At 36.7% G+C, this 24,805-nt stretch overlaps 1 protein-coding gene and 1 long non-coding RNA gene across 4 annotated transcripts; one reads left to right on the plus strand and one right to left on the minus strand.

Moving 5' to 3' along the window:
• Positions 1-52: 52 nt before the first annotated feature.
• FCA (flowering time control protein FCA) lies at positions 53-18,215 on the minus strand. 2 transcript variants are annotated; one of them, XM_086588996.1, is made up of 18 exons: positions 17,444-18,215; positions 17,277-17,347; positions 16,592-16,670; positions 10,208-10,290; positions 10,073-10,124; positions 7,607-7,668; positions 7,344-7,410; positions 5,904-5,983; positions 5,748-5,812; positions 5,314-5,376; positions 5,062-5,227; positions 4,569-4,640; positions 3,870-4,451; positions 3,404-3,598; positions 3,081-3,311; positions 1,599-1,664; positions 1,464-1,509; positions 53-334 (listed from the first exon to the last, which is right to left on the minus strand). In XM_086588996.1, the coding sequence occupies exons 1-18, from the start codon at positions 18,012-18,014 to the stop codon at positions 327-329; spliced, it is 2,559 nt and encodes an 852-aa protein (XP_086445122.1). In that variant the 5' UTR covers positions 18,015-18,215; the 3' UTR covers positions 53-326. The 2 variants fall into 2 exon arrangements, with proteins under 2 accessions (XP_086445122.1, XP_086445121.1); XM_086588995.1 differs by having other exon boundaries at positions 7,607-7,674.
• Positions 18,216-19,903: 1,688 nt separating this feature from the next.
• LOC147516378 (uncharacterized) lies at positions 19,904-24,792 on the plus strand. Of its 2 annotated transcripts, XR_015211022.1 has the most exons (4): positions 19,904-20,037; positions 20,868-20,947; positions 24,011-24,216; positions 24,494-24,792. It is a non-coding gene; the product is annotated as an uncharacterized LOC147516378 (long non-coding RNA). The 2 variants fall into 2 exon arrangements; XR_015211021.1 differs by having other exon boundaries at positions 24,011-24,792.
• Positions 24,793-24,805: the final 13 nt, after the last annotated feature.

Consider the following 24,805-nt stretch of genomic DNA (forward strand, 5'->3'; position numbering starts at 1 on the left):
CGGTAAGTACACCACCAAAACAACCTCATTAATCAAGTCACCCAGCAGCACAAGCAAAAACTGAACTTCTAATTTATTCTTTTTTCATACATAATATTTATAGTGAAATAGAAAAGGCATTTATGATGGGGGAGGAGAACTGAAGTTTCTGTTACATCTCGGTGTTGTTCACTCATAAAGCATCTCCCTCTTTGCTGCTCTCATTTGAAATTCCAGGATGCACATTTTTACTAGCACGCCGTTTAAGTTGTAATCTGCCGACTCCAGTTCCTGGAATTCTGGAAAGTTTTCCACCGGCATGATGTGGCAAATGCAAATCTTCCACCTCATGATCCTATAGGATATAAGAGATTTAGTCATTACGTTTGCTATTGAAAAAGGAAAACACGGATTAAAATTGAACTACAGTCTAAATAAGAATCTCAGAAACTGGACACATGGTGAAATCCTGTGCTTTCACCACAGTTGATATCCTACACATTTCTCCAGTCAGATGACGCATACTTGTACTAATATTTGAACGGACAGTAAAAATAATGGAAGAATGAAATATCAGACAAATCTATGATATACACAGAACATCCTTGTATACCCCACAAACAAGGAGAATTGCAGTGAAGTTATGAGACCCAGGTATTTCAAATGGGTATGGTATGGCAGCGGATACTTCTTTCATTCAAGTACAGAATAGATACTAAGGTGCACGCCACAACAGAGCTGCACAATGCTTTTGCCTCAAGGCTGGCTAGAGCGGCATGCCTCGAGTTTTTTTTTTAAAAATTGGATGTTATTCTCACCAATTGAAGAAAAAAAAAAACAAAGAAAATTATATATAATTTCCTCTTCTTGATCTATCCTATGACACTTCATTTTCCTCAGATTGCATTGTCGCACTTTTCAAAGACTTTCCAATACAGCAATACCGTAAGGAGAAACCAAGAGAACATTTTGTTATCTTTTCTACACAGATAATAGATGTTCACGGTTCACCACATGTAAACTTATCACATAATTCTGTTAATCCCTACCTCCTTATAGATTGGGCCTTTGTTAGGACTTAGAGCCCATTAAAAAATGACTAAATCATACAGCCCGCAATCTTCAGTCTTATAATGGCAAACAAATTGTGAATTTTGAAACATTTTTTGGACGAGAAAAAAAAGGGTCGAGTCATACGCCTCACCACATTTTAGCAAACCACCTCACTTCCCATTCTCTTTTAACATTGATTCATTATTCCGCAAAATATTGCCCATGCATGTCTGAGCCATAGTTCCCCATATTTAGTGTCATACTCTACCCTTATCATTCTAAAAATATCGGTTAGGCTGCTCATGTAGTGAACTGACCAAGACTACTGGGTTACATAACGCCAAAAGGTTTTGTTCGAAGGACTGAAAAACCAACTGCACAAATTTTAAATCAAATCCTAGACTTTAATGGTGAATTAAATTGATAGAAACCTGCTGGCTTGTTCTTCCACATCCACTCCTGTGTTGCCTGAGGCCCCTGCAAAAATTCAGCATAAAATGCTTATGCCAAAACATATCATCTGTCTAACTCTTAAACCGCAAACTACTTACAAAAGCATCAAATACCTGTTGGAAACGAGCAGGATCAACACCTAAACTCCCCACTGGCTGCGATTGTGTATAACCAGGATCCTGCAATTAATACCATTTACCAGAACATCCAATAATGAGGAAATTAATATCATTTACCAGGCAACTAGAATAGGCACACAAATTCAAGTTTCACTTCCGGAATAGGTATCTTGTATTCTTGTGTACCACTATGTTGAACTTTACATGCAAAACAACCATACAGAAGTTAGTCTAATTTCTATAAAAAAATAACATAAATATGCACGTATCGCAGAGGGATTATGGCAACATTGCGGAGAGAAGTCAGGTTCCCCCACCCATTCAGACAATCTTTTTTATTTGAAATATGGGCAGGGGAGGCTCAAGCCATTCCGGGGCCCTAAGCAAAAGTTAAAAGTGGACCTTCTCATATCAATAAATTAAATTTTGTGTGCATTGTACATATAAATTTTTTCTATCCAAACGTAAAACTTTACAAATGATATTGAAATGAAATATTGAAAATCAAATTCTGGATAAAATATGGAAACTTAAGTTTAATATTTTAAATTAGTGATGGCTCAATATGTATAAAGGACTTAATTACATTATATACGCAAATTCATGTGCATTTCTTTTATTTTTATGAAGAAAAATAGGGCAGCAGAGAGTAATGGTATTTATTGTAAATTTATCTTGTTTTTATGTTAAACTCAAATTAATTAGAGACTTTGGAGTAATCACAAGGGCCCAGAAAAAATAGAACTAAGTGGATCTTTAGTTTGGTTAACTGTATAACTTGGATTGGGCCTTTCTCTTCATAATAGCAACACATGGCCATCTCTGGTTTTTACCATAAGATTCACTTGGGAGGAATGGTCCGGGACCCTTTTTCAAGCAGGGCCCTAAGCAATTGCATATGTTGCTATAGGGTTGAACCGGCCTGAATATGGGTTTACGCCATGAGGCTTAAAGGTGTTTTTTCAAACACTGAACATCAAGTTGGATAATGTTGCACTAAAACAAAATATGACTGACCGTAATATTCCACAATCTAAAAGCATGAATTGTACATTTGAGGTACACATACCAAAAAAAACTCTTACTTGCTAGTACCTACCTATTTTCCAGAAGTTCAAGGTTGAAGGGTGCTACACTAGATAAATTGCTTGGAAGATAGATTTCATTTAGATAAACTGCTTTTATTTTTCGGACTTTATCATGTTTATCATATGAATGAAGTAGCCATTTCAGTTAAGCCATTTTCCCAACAATTGAAAACCAGGTGTCATTTGGCAATATAGCATCCATTTAAAATTTTAAACCTCTACTATAAAAAAAATTCTAATATAAAGTAGTTCCTGGATCACTTGCAGCTCTAGCATTTTAAGGGCCAATCACACCAGAAGCATGGTAGAGAAAACATCCCAGTGATGGAGCTATGCAACTTAAAAAATTCGAGACATAGCAATATATAAGAAACAACAAACCACTCACCGATGAAGATAAAGCTCGTTGGAGTTGAAACTGTTGCTGACTGTGCATCTGTGCTTGGAGCTGAACCTGTTGTGCTTGAGAAACTTGTTGAGAAGACAAGATTTGTGAATGTGGGTGACTTTGAGATTGGATTTGATGTTGAACTGAAGGCTTTTGTTGCTGCTGCTGTTGTAGCTGCTGTTTGTGTTGCTGTTGCTGCTCAAATAAGACAAGCTCCTCAGGCTTTTCCCACTACATGTTCATTTTCACAGAAAACAGTCACATATGGTAAAAGTATAGAGACTGTATGACATGCAGAAAAAACTATAAATTAAAATTCTCACCTTGCTTTCAGTCGTTGCACTGTTATAATAGTATTTGTATCCTTCAGGCGAGGTGTGTTCAGTCCAGTTACATGTCAGAGGAGCTGTCATCTGGATACTAGGCGCAGCAGCAGCTGATGACGTAGAAGGCACAACCATCCCCGGTGCTGCAGGAGTGCTTGCACCTGTATGAGGTATTGTTCCAGGCCATGGAGACTGCAGTGAGAAAGTATTGTTTTTACTTACCAACATAGCAAAGACAATTATTAAACATAAGAATCTGACAAGAAAAATCATACTGAAGACATGATTAACTAGGGTAAATCAAGAAGCAGATACATAAGTTATTTGCTGGATATATGGTAAGCAATTATTTGCTAGCGTAAAGCATTTATTTGCTAGATGATCCAGCCATGCCAACTAGTATCTGAGATTTCATCTTCTATAAATTTATAGCACAATGACCGGACCCGTAAACATGCAGTACCTGCTGTTTATTAACTTGGGAAGCCTGCTGCTGGCTTGGGCTTTGAGTTGATTTTTGAATCAGATGTAACTGTTGTTGCAACTGAGAAAATGCTTGCTGTGATGACTGAAAACTCGCTTGTAGAGCTTGTGTCTGTTGAGATAGCACCTGAGCTAACTGGGTGGGTGATTGCTGTAGAGGCTGAAGTAAGTGTTGCTGGCTAGCAGGTGCAGACAACTGCTGACTTGCTGTGGAAGACATACCATGTCGTTGAAAATTTGGAGGAACAAACTGTGCTGCAGCAGAGGAAGCAGTCTGCTGGACATGAGACTGTGAAACGGGTAATTGTCCACTCAAATTAAATATTTGTTGGGATGGCATCGCCTGACTTGAGGAAGACTGACTGGTAGAACTAGAATTTTGCAGCATCCCCATTTGGTGTATTGATACTGGTGGAGTATCCTTCTGGGAGTAAGACACCCCCATTTGTTGGGAGTGCAGCTGATATGGAGGTAGAAAATGTTGGGTTGACTGATTTAGCTTCAGCATAGGAGACACTTGCTGACCAATAGACGAGGCTTGAGACATAGATGGATCGGAAGTCTAGCAGAAAGTAAGAATGACTTGAATATTAAGAATATTTGAAATGTAAAACTTGAATATCATGAATATTTGAAATGTATTAGTAGATTGTTAAACAGAAATCTGTTTGTGACACACCTGTGGCAAAGATGATGATGGAAAAGTTGGTCCCGCATGAGACCCATTCGTCGGACCTCCCATTGCACCACCCTAAGATTTTAAATGAAAAAATGGGAACATTCAGGAAGATAAAAATTCAAAAGACAAAACATGAACATACTGGTTTCTGTCAGACGCTTCTTTGGCCCATATCTTCGTGAAAGAGTGTCTAGATGGAATTCTATTTTAATTTTCAAGTACGAAGGCAAAATATATTCAAACAAATGAAATTTTGGTCATATCATATACGCTATTCAGGGTACAACTATAACTTCAGTTAGAATCTGTCACAATGTTCTTTGGTTTCATAACATCTTAACTTTTAATCCGAGAGCCAGAATATCTTCCTCTGGACAAGTTCTCTCAAACAAAATCAGATTAATATTAATAACAGTAAGGAATGAAGATAACACACATTCATACAAACACGTTAAAAAGTAAACAAGGGTCTTCGGGAGAAGTTTGCACTAACCATGGCTGAAAGCGCTGGTACGATACCACCTTTAGTAGTTAAATGACTACCAAAGCCATGAGTATTATTAGCTTGAGGAGATTGCACGACATTCTGAGAAGACATTGGATGCCATGCATTAGGTGGAGGATGTCCTCCCATAGGGTCACCAAGATAGGGTGGTGGCCTGCAATTAGTGAAGTCAGAATAACCAACAGTATTTTCAATCGGAAAAAAATTGGGGTTAAATGTTGTTAATGATCTACAACATACCTAACCCCTGAGAATGCTTGAGATCGGGGACCAGAACCAGGACCCCCAAATGCAGGGCCACCCCTGAAGAGTAGAAAAAGATAAATCAGTACAACGTAGCCAAAAGGAACTACAAAAAGATGTGAAGAATACAACTGTAGGCAGGAACCACTGTCTACACTTAAACGAACTTTTAGTATAAATTAAGGGAATATGACAACCCATTTGACAGGTCTTAACTGAAGGATCTACCAATAAATTCAAAGATTTTATAATAATCTTATTGAGTTCAAGTTAAAGTAGTAATATATGAAACAAACTGAATGGTCATCTTGATAAAAAGTAAGAATGTCACATTCTTTTCCTCATACACAAAGAAATGTCTATTAACACAGACCAAAAACTGGGATGTACAGATCAGCAGAGAAAAGAAAACGAGGCATAAGTATACAAACCTTGATTCCGCACCTCGGGGCCTCTTTGGATCAGCAAATCGAACTGTTAACGGTTGTTCACAGCCCTAAGTAGCAGAAAACACCCAACAATGAACAGGCTTCTATAGCTACAATAACTTAGAAGCAATTTTAATATAAAGGTGGACCACAGCTTACTCTCATTACGTAGATTCCACTAAGAGCGGCTATAGCTGCTGCAGCCATTTCTCTATGAGAAAACTTAACAAAGCCACAACCTCCAGAAGAAATCAAATAATATCAGAAATGACATAAAATGGAATAAAATACTAAATACATGTGCCTCAACAAATAAGAAGAGACTTATAGAATGAGCATGTCGATAGTATTTTGGATAATATAACAGCATAGCTAGAACAAGAACCAATACAAACAACTGTCTAGGTACAGAACCATTTCTTCCAGAATGAGGAGCACCAGATATAATGGTTCTCACAGGCACAAACTATAAAGACACAGTCAGGCAACCTTAGCACCCCTAGCTGACTTCCCAAAGTCGCAACAGTAGGCCGACACAATGAGTTAGAGGCTGGTTTTTACTTTTTAGCGGAGAAGATCTCCCTGCCACAGGTAATCTCCATAACAAATCAGATCAATCGGATGTATAACCTTATCTAAAGACATACAAAATTGAAGAAATACAGACCGTTGAATAAAATAATAAACTTGAACATAACTTTTGACAATGCTCGCCATATCTGGTTGAGCTGATTTTCTCTAGAGATGATTCTATGTTGGGTAGATCTTCTCTACACTACTTATTGTGTAGATCCACTCGTTGGTAGTGTGTCTGTGTGTTCAATTACGTGTGTGCCTCTGTGTGCGCGCAGGAGTGTGTGTGTAAGTGTGTGTGTGTGTGGAGCAATAGAGCCACTCTCTATGTACACTCCCACATAAAATGAATACAATAAATAAGGGCTGATTTGCTGTGGAGATGATCTCGTGACCATGAAGGTCAACAACAAAGAATCGGCTCATTTGAATATTTCTAGCCTTATCAAAACCGACATACTCAAATGAGCTCATGTTTGAGTCCATTATCACCCATCCAGTACTTATCCAACAACCAATTAGTTTTATGATGGAATTAGTAATATTACGTATTTAGTAACCTAGTCTAATTAGTAATTGGTATTATAGTAGGCTTGGTGTAATTTTAGTTGCATTCTAATTAGGATTAATTCTTAAGCTCCAAGGGATTACTTGTATAAATAAGACCTATGGTCTCACAAATTAAGGGGTTGTCTTATTGAGAATCTTAAGTGTCATTTTTGGATTAAAAGTGTGTTGATTTTAGGGTTATGATAAAATCCCCTTCTCTACCAAATTAGGATTAGCATTAACCATAATTAACAATGATGTGTTGATTGAAGTTGCTTCTGCCTTCAATTCATACCATTTTAGTTACTAGAACATTCCAACAGAAAAATTTGACAGGGCAGACGGTGAGACAGTAACTATAACCTTAAGCAAAAAGAAAAGGGCAGGATGTGTCTACTTGCCATCCTACCACTAAGAAGCAAGATATTCTTCAGCAATTACCCACAAAAAGTGAGAAATCAAAGCAACAAAACTCACCACGACTTTGCTTTACTTCATCACGCATAATGTAGACATCTTCAACCCGGCCATAAGGAGAAAAGATCTGACAAGAAAAAAGCAACAAGTTTTAAAAGGCTGGTAATAAATAAGGCCATACAGAAGAAACTTTTCACATGAATAACTCCGACAATACAATAGCAGTGCTGGTGGTAGCAACAACAGAGGAGGTGGCTGGAGGAAGATATTTAATAATTCTGATTTGTGAAAGAAAAGTAGGTTTTGCTTTGAGTTAAACATACTTCTTCAATTTCCTTTTCTGTAGCTTGTCTGTTCAAGGAACCGACAAATAACTTGTGCTCAACTGCACCTAACATAAAGAGAGAAAACATCAGAAAAGAACACGAGTATCAGTGTTAATAATTAGAGTGAAATGACAATTTTTTAAATGTTTCATATACAAAAAGTTAACTATGTTTATGCAGGTGATTCCAATGGTCAGGAGATTACATTCACAAAATATCTGCCCCTAACTCATCTTACAGGTTCACAGGAGTAAACCCATGTGTAAAACAATCCTGTGTAAATAGAGCCCATACACATATAATGGCTCATAAACTGCTTTTGTAGGCTCAGAACATGCTGAACCGACCGACCACTTACAAATAAATTGGTACACTTTCTTTTATCAGTAAAATCCAATTCATTCCCATATATATTTTTAGAATTACATCTTTTACAACGTACGCACCATAGTAGCAACATGCTACAAGGCCATCAAAGTAGCACTCTTATGCTACAATCATAGCCCAATTACAGAGTCAACAAAAGTTACTCCTCGGAAGCAAAAAGATACGCACACGCCCATTCGAACAAAGTCCCTCCCCCAACACACACATCTTCTGTAAATTCATCTCCTTTTGTTCAAAAATTCTCATATTTCTTTCCTTCCATAACGTTCAAACAATAGCAATAGGTGGAAGATCAACCAACCACTTCGCTTTATTTGCTTGTTGTACCTCTACAATATCCTTGGCCAACACCTCTCTTATATTAGAAGGAAACTTCCAAGTCATACGGAAGAAGAAAAATATGTTGCAAACACCATGAACCAAAAGACAAATTACAAGGAAATGATCCACTCTCTCCTCCTTGGTGTTGCAAAGTGAACAAACATTTGGGATTCTACTTGTCAATTGTCTTAATTCTTCCCAGGTAAGTAACTTTGAATGGAAGGGAATTCTTTCAAATTGTCTAATAGGGAAAATTTGGAATGACATCCTCTTTATCAACCGCCACCAATGACTGTTCCTTAGCCAAAACGTTTTCACTGTGAACCCCTCATTTTCCTCCCAAATTCACCACCTCGAGTCCAACTCACCAAAACTATTACCTTTAGGATAGTAAAAATTGCCTGAAGCCAAGAAAAACTCGTAACTCTAAATCTCCCAATCATTGAGTCCTCTTCTAAGAGGCACATTCTGTTCCACCACATTCACTCCACCAGTCATGTAGAGATTCTTACCTTCTTGTTTCATACCAAAATATGCACCTCCTCCAACTGTTCTTTTAATTGTCACCGGTGCTGGGTGAGAATCCACTTGTAATTCCATTCCAAAGAGTTCTCTCAAAAAGATTTCTAGGTTCCTTAATCATCCACTTACTCTCCTGAACCCATACTTGTATACTCTGTTGCGTGGGACACGGGTACGGACACGGACACGGACACAAGCAAAACAGACCCTAATTCTCAGATCTTGCCGTGTCCAAATCGTCGTACCCGTGTCCAAACCAGACACTCCGTCCCATACCCATGCAACACAGCTTCCCGCCAGAAAAGCTCTTTGTCCTCTCCAAATCTCCATGACCATTTTCGTCAACAAAGTTTTACTCAAACGCAATATGTGTTTGCACTTTAACACGAGGAAGTTAGGAGGTTGGCGCCTTCCAATAGTAGTAACATATCAAGGAGTTGGGGCCATTTCAATCCTCTGTTCATATTAGGTGGTCCCAACTTCAATATATATCCACTTCAACCCAAGGAGCTAGAGAGGTTACCTGTCGAGTGGTGCAGTGGCCTACTGATCAAGCCTTAGTAAGTTAAGCCTGTGGGCCCAAGGTCTTGGGTTTGCTTCGACCTTCACATGGTTTATTTTGTTCTCACAGCTATCTGATCACATCTATTATCTTTAAACTTACCCTATCCATTATTCACTCCAATTTAAACCCATAAATGAAACTGTTAAAATGAATTTATCTCATTTTCCTTTTTTCTCTCACTTTTAGAAGTGAATATTGTATTTCTCATCCCAGCTTGTTTTTCACTCCTTTCTAACTCCTATTGATTTTCTTCTATGTTAAGGTCTTAAAAAAACCTAACCTGAAAAAGTACTGATGTGTCCAAAATGTGTGTTTGTGTGTCAGACAATTTATTAAAACAAAGGTGCGTCCATGTTATATAGCATAAGAGACTTGCCACTTTAAGTTTTTTCTTTCCTTTTCTTTTTCTATGCGTATGTAATGGAGGATATCTCATCCTTATGTATCTATCTTGAGTTATATTAATAAAATTATACTTTACCGATAAAAAGGAAAAAAGTGTTATATAGCATAAACCTTTGGCAGATGGAAATAGTTATGTGATCTATGCATTGCAATCCTAGAAAAACCCAAAACTTCTACACGTGTGTTGAAGGTCATAAATCATAATAATGGCGTTCAGAGCAAGGTTATGAAACATAAAATTGATGTAAATGTTAAGCAATTACCAAGACGTTCTCGTTCACCGTCAGCATATCTAACTTGGATGGGACCAACTCCCTGAAAAATCCCAAAAAAATGGCTCAAATCATTTAAGTTACTGTTGGACTAGAGATGGGACCAAGTAAAACAATAAAACTCACCCCGGGCAAAGTGTACTTATTGTGCAAGGCTCCGATTGCCCTGTCAGCTTCCTCTGATGTTGCATACTTTATGAAACAGCATCCTGTAGGAGTTAAAATTTTGTATGCCAACTCCATTAGGTTACAGATATTTTTCTATTAACGTACATAGTGATCGATATATAAACATTGCAGTAAAATTATATTATTGCTAATGAAGAAGAAAGTTGAGAGAGAAAAGAGAGTTCGGCTGAGTTAGTTTCGGCCTCCTCTAAATATTTTTATATAGGAAAATAATCTGTTTACAATATAGAAAACCTCAAAAAAAATTCGGGTAGTGGGGTTTATGACCCTTCGGGTTAAGCAGTATGCATACAATATAATTAAAGCCCAGATTGGTGTCATTCTAAGAAAGCAGCACGGATGCCACAAGACGACTGGGGTGATCAATTTAACCTTTCACAAAAATTTCCATTACCAACCTCAAATCACAAAATCATCTATGAGCGCTAAACACATTCCAGATAGATACAAACAATGGTTTTCAAGTTAGGAATGGAATAAATGAGCGCCACTACCAACCAAAATTCACGAGAATACTCGTGTAAAGACAAAACCACTAACATTATTAGCATTTCCACCAACAAAGCCTTAACCTACATCTGAGGTTATCTAAACTCACTTACGGGAAAACTAAAGACAACAAACCTAGAAATATTTCGAATGAGGTAAAACATTCACTGTCACATTGATACATAAACCTTCAAAAAAAAAAGTCACCGCTGCATAGATTATCCTTGCACTGAAAAGCACAACTATTGTAGCATGGCGGCCTTCTTAACAGCTCAACCACTGACCAGATCCCGGCACTAAACAAACTCACATTTTTCCCCAAGCATTAGATTATCTAAAAGATGTTAACGTTACATACAATAGTGTTGTGGAACAGGTACAGATAACGAAGAGTAACTCATCAAGTATATTATTGATCACAGACTCACAAAAGTCAATATCGATGAGGTGTTAACACTTAAGAATGATATTCTGCATGTTACCCTAGTAGAGACACCCAACTTGTCAAAAATCTCTAGATGTGGCAAAAAACAGTTTATGTTAACAATCTGAAATGGCCTTCAGAACAAGATGAGAAGACCAGACAAACCAACTCAAGAGCATAAATATCTCTGAACATGTGGAAGAAAATCAAATAGCCATCGATATATTACACTGGAAAAGAATGTTAATTCACAAAATTCAACTGGAAGAGGGTAAAACAATTAACAGTGGTCTATCAGTCTAGTTAGATGACCAACACTAAGGATTTTACTTAAAGCACTTTCACATCAGCACTTGCAGGATTTTTAAACCCCAAGTGAAGATGTTAGATTCACCAAAGACAAAACGACTAGATTAATATAAGTTAACCTTGATGTCCCATCAATCAAGCTAGCAACAGTTTCATGTTCTAAATAACGGTGGTTCCTCAAGCATTTTAGGTCCAATGGAACATCAGCCAGAACTGAACAAACAACACGCACTAAGTTGATTTCAAGGGATATGGTACTTCACAAAACAATTTACGCTCCTCAAAATGGTACACCATACATTCCCGCCAAAAATAAAGTATTGAAGATACAATAAACCTATATATTCAGTCATTTCCAAATGAACAATATCCTACTATCTTACATCGGGAGATACAATAGCAAGAGCAACAACAACATCCTATGGTGATAACAAGAAGAGAAAGTAGGTAATAACAAAATGGAACAGAACATCCTATAGGATGCCTGTGTGTAAAGCAGAAAGCAATCATGACTATATATAGAAGCAGACTGAAATTTTAATCAGCACCACCAACCTACAGCCTTCAGACCATAACTTAATGTAAATGAGTAAAATCTTACTGTGACTAGACCCCAAACTGACATCATTGGTTTTAAGAGACGAGCAGAAGAAATAAAACAAATTGAAACCAAAAAGGAAGTGAGCACAAGCCCAGCTTAAAGCTGCAAAAGGAGAACCTTTTTAGGATTGATAAACTAGCCAGTTGTATTTGTTAATAAAAGTACGATGAGATACAAATACAACATGGAGGCCTACTTTGAAATGCAAAAAGCATAAGCAAACTGCAAAAACCAACAGTAAATGGAAATAAAATAATATAAAATACAATTAAAACGACAAATGTAACCCTTGACAAGGTCTGTCTAAGAATTGACTTCAAAACTCAAGGCCAAAATAGTGAACACCAACTCCTCCAGCTCTCTTTATTTCCTAGGACCATAGATATAATTTGCTTTGTGGTTTTTCTTTAGGAAAGAAAGCCAAAGGAAAGACAATTCCTTCGATGTCAAAGTAGTTTGTTGAAAACAAAGTAACTAACCCTCAGAAGAACCAAATATTTCATTCATTTGCTAGGTTTACCATAATACCTGACACCTGACGTGCAACCAAATCAAGAACATCCGTTACTTCATTGAACCAAAACATATCTATCATATAACTACATATGAATGCTAATGACAGTGCACCATTGGCGACCCGCATTTGTAAAAGACTTGGATCTCGGATCTTTCAAGGAGACCATTCTCAGTGGCTTTAGAGGCCATTCTCCTCAATCTTGTTATCCTAGACTCCAAGGACTCTTATGGCATCTACTTGGAATACATCAAATACACCTGGAAATACAGCAGAAGATCTATGTTTTTAAACTCGACCTCCCACTATCATATAACTACATACGAATGCTAATGATAGTGCGCCATTGGCGACCCGCATTTGGAAATACTTGGATCTTCATGTCCTTCAAGAAGACCTTTCTCAGTGACTTTAGAGGCCATTCTCCTCAATCTTGTTATCCTAGACTCCAAGGACTCTTATAGCTTCTACTTAGAATACATCAAATACACCTGGAAATATAGCAGAAGATCTACATTTTTAAATCCGGCCTCCCACTATCAGCGAAGCCAGTTCCTGCTATCAGATGATCATAAGTTTCAATCTCCTCCCATACTTTCTGAACATATACCAGAGTTTAAAATTAATTCCTATCGGCATTAGCTACTTCTCAAAAACCCTCTCGCCCCTTAAAAATAATACCCAACTAATACCCGAAACCTTTAACCTAATTTTCATCAAAGATCCTGCCAATATATGCTCAGTCTTGTGGGCCTACAATTTCTTACACTCATACTATTAGGTCGTATATGACCATAGATTGCAGCATTTTGAGAGTAAACGAGGTTAGCAGCCCCTTGATTCTGTATATTACATTCCTGATTCATAGGATATTGTACAAACACCTTCTATTCTGAGAAACATACAGAAGCGTAAGATTTACTTCACTTTCATCCATGTATCCTGAAACTGCTCATGTTTTTACTTCCAACGGACTGCTTCGGACTGGCTAGAAAGTAGTAATTAAGCAATAATTATCTTGGTACCTATTTATGATCGGCTTTAGTATATTCGAGAAGACTTCTGCAATCGCCTCATAACAAGATCTAACCAAAAAAACAGAAGATCAACTTCATCATCCATGATCTTGACAAATGACAAGTGGAATGGTTGAAACTGATCAACCAATAGCCAGTTTATGACAAGGTAAGGAAATGAGATTTTGAAAATAAATTCGACTAGAGTTGTAGCATCCTGTATTTAAAATTTAAAAGGTTCTCACTTGAACCGATCTTACCTGGGATCACAAATCGATCTCAGTTACTCAAGCGCTACAAGCCTACAACTAATTTTATCTCATACATGCATTGATCTTACCTGGGATCACAAATCTATCTCAGTTACTCGAGCGCTACAAGCCTACAACTAATTCTATCTCATACATGCATCAAACATACACTGAAGAATCAGGTCATCATCTCTCACAGGTGGTAAACTGAGACTTTCTTAAGGTGCCATACAAAGAGAGTCCTAGAAGGTAGTAATATGAACAATGTGTGAGTGTGTACACCCAAACCAAGCAACTACAAGAAAAGCTGCATGGCATCACTATGTAACCATTGAGAGTCATAGCCTGACTGCAAAAAAGTAATTATATAAGTTGAATACCTATCCAAGTTTTCGTTTGAGTGCTAACTTCCAAACTTATATTTCATGGAGTAAGCACCGGACGCAAGTAGATTTAGAATGAATTCACACATACTGAGAACCAACCACAAACTGTTAAAAGTTGAACAAATCAATTTATAAGTGGAAGTAAGCACTGCAAAAGTTGCATGGAAGACTCAGCTGTCAAGCAAAGAGATGTTCACTTAGTCCTTTGTTCTTTTCAATTGCCCCCACTACTCCAAACTCCAAATACTGACTACAATAAATAAACACATCAACTTCATAAAGATAAACAATCTTAATGGAATGTATAAGCAAATCATTTAATGTTTCCACAAAGCGTCCACTTAACTGTCCTAGGTCACAATGCAAAGAAGCACATCTAAGAGGTGTTAGTGTGATAAGCAGCTCAAATGAATTCCTGTATGCCTACCAGGCTACCACACCACCTCTATAAATAAAAAGTAATTCTGTCCGTGATCTGCTTCTATGAGTCATTCCCATTGTAACAACAAATATTCCATTATTCCAACCAAAGACACATTGCATTCAAAAGCTAAGAGAAAATTTCCATAATAATAGAAGTTGAGCATCTCACTTTTGATGTGTTACAAAACTCATAAATGCATTCATCCTGTCAAATGCTCAGTTGAAACGTTCAAAGTTCAAACCCATAATGATCTATTAGAGAAAAAGGAATACATTGATACCACAACCCTAATTCCCACCGGGGGGAAAAAAGTCTGCTCACTACGTTCAGCACTTACAAAAGTAAAATACAATATCTCCAAATCAGTAACGCCACAGGTAAACAGAACTATTTAGATCCCATACAAAACTAAAGTTCATATTCAGAAAAAGTAAAACACACATCTACGGCCATGTACGGTTTCCAGTGCCGAGGAGTTACTACTATAAATGTCACATTCACAATTGAGAGATGAACTTTGAAATCCCAGAAACCATCTCATGCATCATTCATAAAAGAGAAGACCGACAAAAAGTAAAATTAGCTAGATATTTACATAATAGGACGAAAAGAAACGCATATGATGTGATGTGGCATATCATCTTCAATTAAACATCATAATCCAAACGCGCCCCTAATAATCGACAATCCTGTCCATTCAATTTATCGAAGTATAAATGAAAGGTGCCAGTGGTAGCCCCTCCAATTCACAGTATATATGCTCTAGTTCTAGAAGAATCAAAATTTTATCAACAACAACAAAACCAAACAGAAATACTCCGCAAAATACTAAGTTAACGCATGGCCGCTCTTTCTACTTTCCTACATCAAGCACAAACTAAGCAGCTCAAACATCACACATTGCACACATAACATCCAATGTGAATCTCAAGAGTAAAGACAAAAGCAGAGTACATAAAAAAACGATAGTCTCCAAATTCAATCAAACTTTCTAAGTCCAAACATGACGTCGTGGGGGAGGGATAAGTAAGAGATAGCTCCACATAAATAACACCCCCCCCCCCCCTGGCTCTCTCTATTCTACATCAGGCATGAAATCAGCAACTCAAACACCATGCACCACACACATAACATCCACATGTGAATCTAAAAATAACAGAAGAATCCATCACAAAACAAGAGAATCTCCAAATTAATCAAAGTTTTCAAATCCAAACATAACGCAATCCCATTTCCAAATGCAAACACACAAAAATGACCAATCCTCACAGCCACAAGAAAAACTCTAATTCCAATTAGACACAATTCTTAGAGAAGATAATGCAGAAAGATGCATCCATCCTGAACACAAAAAAAACTCAAGGCCTAACCAGATCCCATAAACAGTAAAGACAAATAATTTAGTGAAGTACGACTAGTATATGGGCATTTCAAGTCCTCCACATCACATGCTAAAAAGGTAATGCCCACTTAATGCAATCAATAATGCCTTTCTCTTTGATTGCTTAAATTTTGACTGTACAACAATTGTATATGTCTAAAAATCTGGATATACAAATGTTACAGCTATGGTAATACACAACTCCTACTACAAACAGCTTGATGGGTCAGTGCTGGTGACATCTCACGCTGCAGTCAGTGAGTAGCACAAGAAGGTGAATTATTTTTCTTCCAATTACGTGACCAGTTTTTAGTAGGTTTCCATGGTCTTTGCACCCTTCTTGATTGACGGGACGCACAAAACAGAAGGTTTGTAACCAAAATCAATTAGCGTGAAAATCTTTCCATAATCTAACTGGGACGACATATGAGCTTACTGGTGCTCCCGTCAGCCCCTCAAAGGACCTGAAAATGGACAATAATGTAAATCACATGTAATTCACCAAAAAACAAAAATTGTACTATACCCTGTTGTAGGCCGGTTCGCTTATCCTTGAGCAATGCAACCTCAATAACCTCACCGTGCTCCTCGAACAATGGACGAATCTGTCATGAAATAAGCAACATTCAATTCAAAAAATAAAATGGAATTCCTGTATATGAAGCAATGAGAGTTAACAAGAACCAACAGGAGATGCCAGACTGCATCACATGAGAACACATAGTTTGATCAACCTTCTTCTTTTTTAGCTTTTTACTCTCTTTTGGCAAAGGATGCATTTAAGTAAAACCTAGGTTACATGGACACGCCATAATTTTGAAAAAAATCCGTGTCGGACACATATTGTATGTAATTTACCTTGAATTTTGATATTTTGCCATGTCCGACAATTTGTATCCGTGTCCGATACGGACACACCTACCCGTGTCAATGTAACCTAGAGTAAAACAAAGGAACTGATGCAACCAACTCTATCTAAATCGGTGTGCATACACTCATCCGTGGGCGTATGCGAACTCTTGGGTGGAGAAAGAGGGTAAAATGTCACTTGGTTACTCTCTCTCTCTTCCTCTTCCTCCTCCTCTCATCTCCTCCCCTTGCTACATTCACGCCCCCACTGCTATGCAGTTATTCTAGTATATATAGACTTACATATACACATACATAAATAGAACAAACTTCATCATTGTGAATTTATGAATTTGACTCACCTCTTCTTCAACAGCTGTCTTAGGAACAGACCCAACAAAAAGTTTAGCAAAACTGCCACCATCACCACCATCTGAAAAAACCCCCTCGTCAGGAAAATACAATAACAGAAAATCCAGGTAACAAACTTTAACATTAGCGTAAACAACAGCATTGAGTAAAAATGTACCTGGAGAAGACCCGCCTCCAGCACGTGCAGAAAAAGGATGCCCGCGTTTCTGCCCTGCATGAGCCATCCCAAAATCACCTCCAAATCCTCTACCTCCTCCACCCATTGGTCGAAACCCACCTCTTCCACCACCGCCTACAGGGTAATTAGGTGGAGGGCTATCAAATGGTTGGTGATGACGTGGCTGTTGTTGTCCTGGTGGACCAGAGAAACCAGTAGTAGTAGGTCTCTGGCTATCGAAGGGTTGGTGATGACGTGGCGGTTGTTGTGAAGGTGGAGGACCGGATAAACCAGTAGTAGGTCTCTGATTATTATTATTATTATTATTATTATTATTAGGGTTGTAATTGGGTGGAGGGCTATCGAAGGGTTGGTGATGACGTGGCTGTTGTTGTCCTGGTGGACCAGAGAAACCAGTAGTAGTAGGTCTCTGATTATTATTATTATTATTGTAATTTGGTGGGGGGCTATCGAAGGGTTGATGATGACGTGGCGGAGCGGAGAAATTAGTAGTAGTAGAAGTTGGGTTTCTGTGATGATGATTATCGAATGATGATCGAGAAGAAGGCATTGTTATTCCAGAACGATGATGATCAATTATTCTGTCTCTATCCTGAAGAGAGAAAGGTAAAGGGTGTGAATTTGTGAAACCCTAACCCTAGAAAGAAGAGAGAAAGGGCGCCAATTTGGAGGAGAGAATTATGAAGAGTGAAACAAAATGGGGGATGCTGCTAATTTCACGGAGATTTTTCTTTTTTTGTTACACGTGCTGTTCATGGCTATGCCAGGCGTACGTAGGGCTGTCAAGGGTTTCGATAACCCGATATCAAAAACGGTTTGGATTTTGATAATTTGGTTTGCCCTCTACCAAACCAAACCAAACCAAACTAATAAGATATTGGTTCGGCTTCGGCTTTGCCCTCCACCGAACCGATGTGAACCCAAACCGATATATGCCATTTTAGTAATATTTATGATTAATTTTGAATATGTTTATTAATTGTGTGGTTGAAATTAATTGATTTAATTTAGGATTTAATTGATTTTATAGTTTTCGATTTGGGTCGGTTCGATTTCGATTTGCAATATATCTTATCAGTTTGGTTTGGTTTCGTATGAAATATAATATTATCGATTCGGTTTGATTTCAGGTTCCCAATTTTCTTATCGGTTCGGGTTTGGATTTTCAAGAACCATACCCAAACCGATCTATTGACAGCCATAGGCATACATGTGGATTCTACTTTGTCTAATTGGGAGCTGCTAAATTGGGCTAACCTTTTAGCTTGCCAAGCCAAATTTGGCTACCCAAAATAAAAAAACCATTCCAACCATGTTTTTTAACAGTTGTTAAGTTCGAGAGACATACAACATAGACTACCATCTGTATAATCCAGACCATTCCAATAGTTGAAAACTACTCGTTTTTATGAAATTGCATATTTATACACTACTTCACACAACGCTCTTACAATTTGCTCACAATTCGCTCACAATTCTCATAAAATTTATATCTACTCCAACTACAATAATGATCCAAATGAATAAACAACCACATTAAAAGGAAGAAAAAACATATACTACATTAAGGTCCGCAAATTTCTCAATTCAAGAAGACGAAGCTCTTTGTAAGGCGCGAATATATGTTAATGAAGATTCAATTGTTGGTGCGGGGCAACGAGTTACACACTATTGGGAAAGAATATATGAGAAATTTCGAGAGAGAGTCACTACAACAAACTGGTTCTTTAGCGACAAAAATTTTAGCGACGCTGAAAAAATATAAGTAATGATTCCCTTTGGCGACGTTTACAAGCGTTACAAATAAATTTTTGTCACGGTGTTTAAAACCAATATTTAGCAACATTTTTAATATCGCCAAAAGTCATAATCCAAATTCTATAAAATAATAAAATTGAGAGTTAGTTTTCGGCGACGCAATGAGCGTTGGAAAAATCTTTCGACATAAGGTGACATTTAAAAACGTTGTCATTGGTGTGGTTTTTACACAACATCACGAATCTTATGGCTTTTGGGACCAAAATTCCGTCCTTAAAACTTTCACACCCCATTGCAAAAAAAAAAATTAGATCTTGCCGCTTGGGTTTTTGTATCTCGCTCCCTCCTTCTGTTTTGGCAGTATAACGAAATAATTTGAATCAAAAAAGAAAATGGAAAAATAGTATACTTGGCCGCATAAAAATAGGAAAAATAAAATAAAGAAAAAGACCTAAAAGCTAAAAGCTAAGGAAACAAACCACCACCGTCTCTCCTCTCTCACCGTCGTCTCTCCAAGAAAGGAAATAACACCGTCACTCCAATGAAATCTCTCAAAGCAATTGGAAATCACGTCTCTTTCTCTCCTCTCTCACCTCATTATTCTCTCCTTCTAGCTAGTCTCACTCACCCTTTAGTACTATTAAACTATGCTTGTTGTTAGTACTATTAAACTATGCTTGTTGCTAGCTGTTGTCGCATTTGTTTTTGCTACTTGTTATGTCCATTCTGTGTTGACAATATCGATTGTGGCTATTTTATAGTCATGTAATTCTAAGCTACCTTGTGTGTGCGTTCCCAGGTGTCGCCGACGATTGGTAAGTTTAATTGCTTTTTGATGAGATCTTTCTCATTAGCTAAAGTTAACTTGGTTTAAATCAAAACATTGCAATGCAATTTTTGTTTTTTATGTTAGAATTAGCTTTGAGTGGTTTAGGGTGTGTTTGTGATCTGGTATAAATCTCACTAGCATCGTGAGTGGATTAGGTTTAATTTTTGTATTTTAGTGGTGGAATTTGATTTAGGTGATTAACAATCGAATAAAGCAACCCAAAATGCTCTTTAAGCAGTCTAACCTGCTCCTCACAATTTCATACAAATACTACATTATCATGTGTGATTTGAAGATGATATACAAGAACGTCATCTCTCTCAAGTCTGAAACCTTCAATGGATCCTCTATAATTAACTCGATCGTGAGATCATCTCTGTACGAGCTCAGCCATCAAAATGAACATAGAGGGTCGATTGTTTAATGACCCCAAAAACGTTTTCAGGCAGATGAAATAGAGAATAATTTCCCAATCCCCAGGTCCTCCACGTAGTCCCGGAACTCATCCATAAAGTATCTCCATTGGTGTATCTTACTAATTTTCAGGATTGATAATAAATTTAATAAAGAAATTAAATATTGTATCTTGTTTCTCCTCTTTTTAGTAAAATATAGCAACCTATCTATCTATTTGATAATGTTCTTGTCACATAGACAATAGTCGATAGGTCGATACTGCAATTAATATCTCTCTCTTCATGCATACTTGGTCTATGTTATTACTTATCTATTCATGTAACTTTATCTCTTTGCTCTTATCACATGCTATCTGCTATCCCGTCTTTATGAAAGTCCTTTTTTGTATTCTTTTGTAAGGTATCCTGCTGATCTTTGCAAAAGAGCCAAAATTAACTCAGTCTTGGATTGGCATCATTCCAATCTACGTCGTGGTGCAGGTGGTGTAAATTCCAACTTTTGTATCTATATTTCAGTTTTTACTAGTGTACGTTATATAAACATACCATTGTGATGAATCGACTTTTGCTTATAACCTCTTGAAGTCTTGAATGGCACACTCTCCTGTGCTCTTTTATAGAGTCTGACAAGCATCATGTTGTCCTTAACAATGTGTCTCTTGGCATGATTTTTGGTTGTCATGCAAATCAGCTTTGGCATGCAGTAAGTTTGGTATTTGTGCCTACTCAAAAAGTGAGGTCACCAATTATTTATAACATTTATATGCACTTGTAAAGTGTTCATACTCGTGCAAGTATTGGTGGTCCAAAAGCCGAATCTTTATAATTTTGAAGATTTTGTTTGACAAATGTGCTCCAAACATTCTTTGTAAATGTAACCATGGAAGCCCTAGTAGGCAGTTGATAAAAACAAAACAAAACAAAATAAAAAGAAAATCAACCTACCCATTGTAGAATGAGTCTGAGAATAGAGATGAAGAATAGAAAAGAGAAAGACCTTTGAAATCAAGAATTTGTTAGTCGTTTCAAATAAGAAAAAAAAAAGTTTCCACCCAAATAAAAATAAATAAATAAAATAAAATAAAGAGTTAGAACTCCAAAAATAGAATCAAATGAGTCAAAAGCCAAAGAAAAAGAAAAATATGGCTAAGGATGGAAACAAAGTGTAGAAGCAAAAGTAAAGAATAAGGTTTTCTCTAGTTACATAATATAAAGACTCTATTATCTTAGACTTGTCCTTTTTGAATATCCATTTCCTTCCTTCTTAAACCATCTCCTAATCCCCGCAACACCTAATAAATACATCTAGCTCAATTAGAAATAGGTTAGTGTGATAGTAAGTGACAGATGTGTTTGATCCACTTCGGCTTCGTTCCTTGTATGTCATTAAGATTGTAAAGGTAAAAGTGTACTTTGCATGATTTGGAGTAGTGAAACTTGAGCGGAAAAATCAGAGTGGTTTTTGTCTTGACATTTATGTGAGGACCTACTTAAGGACGCTATTCTGAGTTTTCAGAAACAGACCTGCTAGTACATTTCCTAGTATTCCGCATTGTATACATGTTTATTCGTAGATGATTGATTATTATGCATATATTAGCTTAGGTTTCGACTTGATTATTCTTTATTCATTGCTAGTGAGATATATAGATAATTTGAAGCATAAATAAGGAAACAATAGTTTTATTTCTTAGTCGTTGTAGTATAGATGAAGTTTGTGAGTACCTTCACTGGAAAACTCTCACGAGGCTATAACTCGTCTACTAGGGAATTCCTAGTGGTTTAAGGTCTTGTTGCATATGGTCAATGCAATTGCACTCGGCGAAACGAGATTAGTTAGAACTCTATTTTTGGTCACTTATACTAATTTCTCATATTTGCTTGAGGACAAGCAAAATGTTGTTTCCAAAACTGTAGTTTTAACCCCTTAACAATAATACTTTTAGACCAATTATGCAAGTAATAAATAAGAGTTAATGTTGATTCCGTATTTTTATGTATTTCAGGCTTTGGAGTCAATTATGTGTAGAAATGTGTCACTTTGGCGAGATAAAAGAGCAAGGGTTGGTTGTTAAGATTTAAGGAGAAAAAGCCTTTAAAAAGCCCGGTCAAAGCTGAAAAGTCAAAGTCAACACGGGCAGAAACAACACACAAAAGTCAGTAGAATTTCCGAATACCGCATCTTTGGGCTCACACCTCGGAATTGGGCCTACCTTATGTCAAAACGACCGACTCGAAAAAAGCTTTCCAATGGTCTAAGCCTTGACCCAATCAGAGGAGCAAAAGTGGACGAAAAGTCTGCTAAAGTCAAATCCAACTGGAAAAGGGTCTGTGGACTGAAGAAATTGAGCTTTAGGCTCGATTTTCCGGCCCAAAACATGGCTCCTCAGCCCATGCACGAACATGTGGATCTTGTCTCCTCCATTTGTATAGAGAAGAATTAACTCTTAAGAATCAAGGAGGTTAGGTAGCAAGTAGCCATTAGAGAATAGTTTTTTTAGATCTAGATCTAGTTTTGAGTTTTTATTCTATTAGTTAGTTTTCAATTATTGTTTTAGATCTAGTTTTACCTTTCAATTAATTAGTGCTAGAACAAGTAGATTATTATTTAGAATCAAATATTAGTTCATAATAAAATATTCATTTTCATCTCAATTTAGTTTATGAACTAAATTCTTATTAGTTTTAGAATTGTCAAATTCATATTTAGTTGTTAATCATTTCTTAGTTGTTAATCATTTCTTAGTTGTTAATTTAGATTTGAATTATTGATTAGTTCAATTTAGTAAAGTTAGAATTTTTATATGATGTCGTGTTTGAAATGTCATGAGAAATGATAGTTTGATGAATCAAGGCTAAACCTCCATTAGAGGGGTTTGATGAAGCTTTGATGAAAACTTGATTGTGTAGTGTAGAACTAGTTGTAAGAGTCTATTCCACTCTAGAAGGTAGTTGATTCGCCATGAGAATGAGTTGAACTTCCTAACATGCTAGTCATTATTTGGTAAAGATTGTCATGATTGATTAGGGATTAGAACGACCAATTCTTATCGTAAGAACGTAAGAATTGGATTACAACAATATATACTAGTTTATTAAGTTGGATTCAAGGTGGAATCAAATTCCTCTAATTTTTTATCTAGATTTAAACCTTAGCATTTCGTAGTTGAGTTATTCATATCTTGTTAGTTAAATTTGCATCGTAGTATTAAATTCCCACCATTATTCTCATTAACTTTGGATAGACCGATAGTTATAGAAAATATTGAATGCTAAAAACTAGGAGTGGAACGAATATTTTACTCTACTCTATTTCGATATATTCGAGAGTAGAAATCTTTGATAAACATCACGTAAAGTCTAGTTTTAGTTTTTTACTTGCGTTTAAGTTTCATCGTTTATGCGTAGGTAAAATTATTCATTTTACTTTTATCAGCAGTAGTCACTAACAGTGAAGGTTTTATCTATTTATTATTAAGAGCACTTAGTAATAATTTTCTCTTCCCGTCTCATGAATATTTAATGTTGTCTATTTCTCAACAGCTACTTACGTACTCCATATTGTGCTAGCACCTGTTCTTGGTCTCCCTCAAAATCCAATAGAAGCTGCTGCAGCTGAAAAGCTCTTTACCTTATCCCTGTTAAAACTTGAATCCATTTGGCTCAAAAGGGAGGGGAATTTCTTACTGGGTGGCTTTTGACCATCTATTGCAGAAATCAGCCTTGTTTGTGAAATCATGCAATTTGAGGTAAAATTCGTCTATTGAATTATTTTTATTCGGGATATTTACTCTTTTAACCTTCTGCTTAGTTTTCTTAGACTATAGAGCTCTAATAAGCATTACGTATTTTAGAAACCAAACTAAACATAAGAGATCATCGTGGACATCTCTCTGACTCGCTATTTTTGTTTCAATGTTGGAATTGAAATGGAGTTCCCCACCCTTAAATTTAGAATATTTTAGATTTAGAATTTCTAATAGTTTTGGTTTTAATTAATAGTTTTGTTTTTGATTAATTGGTTAGGGTTATATTTAATTGAATTCGGTTTGGATTGTTTGTTGAGATTTCGCTCCAATGCTGAGATTTCTCTATGAATTTTGAAAGCTAGGGTTTTTAAAATGTCGTTGCTGCCACTGGTTTCAGTTCTCTTCATCATCTTTTTACTATGTGATCCAAATACTAATGGCAGTTAAGTTTATGTTTGATATACTCTACCTTTATCTTTGAATTTGGGTTTATTTGCCCAATTCAAGAATTCTAGTAGTTTATTTACCTTTTTTATTCTTTCAGCTAATTAGGTGCTAAAGTTGAGAGGTGCAGTTGTTTATTGTTTAT

Source organism: Coptis chinensis, chromosome 2 (assembly GCF_015680905.1).
Source record: "Coptis chinensis isolate HL-2020 chromosome 2, ASM1568090v1, whole genome shotgun sequence".
Taxonomy (NCBI): Eukaryota; Viridiplantae; Streptophyta; class Magnoliopsida; order Ranunculales; family Ranunculaceae; genus Coptis; species Coptis chinensis.